The 623-nt window shown below is 57.6% G+C and overlaps 1 protein-coding gene across 1 annotated transcript in view; it reads left to right on the plus strand.

Moving 5' to 3' along the window:
- Window positions 1–6: 6 nt before the first annotated feature.
- The window catches only part of LOC104496746 (multidrug and toxin extrusion protein 1-like), a gene marked incomplete at both ends in the record, with an annotated part of 4615 nt that continues 3998 nt past the window's right edge, over window positions 7–623 (plus strand). The window contains 3 exons of the mRNA XM_010139909.1: window positions 7–89; window positions 275–343; window positions 598–620. Of these exons, the coding sequence (XP_010138211.1) occupies window positions 7–89; window positions 275–343; window positions 598–620 (175 nt within the window). The remainder of the gene's footprint in view (window positions 90–274; window positions 344–597; window positions 621–623) is intronic.

Here is a 623-nt window from a genome sequence, read left to right on the forward strand (position 1 = left end):
TGCTGATCTTCCTCATACACCTCGCCAGCTCCATATTCTGTGGCCACCTGGGGAAGGTCGAGCTGGCCGCCGTCACACTGGCCATCGCTGTAAGCATTCCCCGGGGGCTGCTCTGGCGGCCGGCAGCAGCTCCCTCCTGCCAACACGGGACAGGATACGGGAACAGAGGCGGACAAGGACAGAGATTTCAGACTCTCGTTTTTCCTTTTTTCTCTGCACCCGAAAGTCTTAAATGCTCACATTCGCTCTTTGTGTTTTTAACTCCTGTTTCCAGGTTATAAATGTTACTGCCATCTCTGTAGGTTATGGTTTGTCTTCGGCATGTGACACCTTGATATCACAGGTGGGTAGGAGATGCTGGCACTTGTCCTGGAGCCGCGGGGTTTTCCAGCATCGCCTGATGCTGCCCAGGCACTGCACCAAGCCTTGGCTGCACTTGCAAGCTGGGGAAGCTTGTCCCCAAGTGGCAATCAGATACCAGGGAGCTCCGTGCTCCCCTTGAAACACCAAACCCTTCCCAGGGTGGTCAGGGCGGCTCCGTCCCTGTCCCCCCACAGCGGCGTGCTGCCAGCTCACCGCTGCCCTCTCGCCTTGCAGACCTATGGCAGCAGGAACCTGCTGCG

This window comes from Buceros rhinoceros, unplaced genomic scaffold (assembly GCF_000710305.1).
Source record: "Buceros rhinoceros silvestris isolate BGI_N320 unplaced genomic scaffold, ASM71030v1 scaffold28927, whole genome shotgun sequence".
Taxonomy (NCBI): Eukaryota; Metazoa; Chordata; class Aves; order Bucerotiformes; family Bucerotidae; genus Buceros; species Buceros rhinoceros.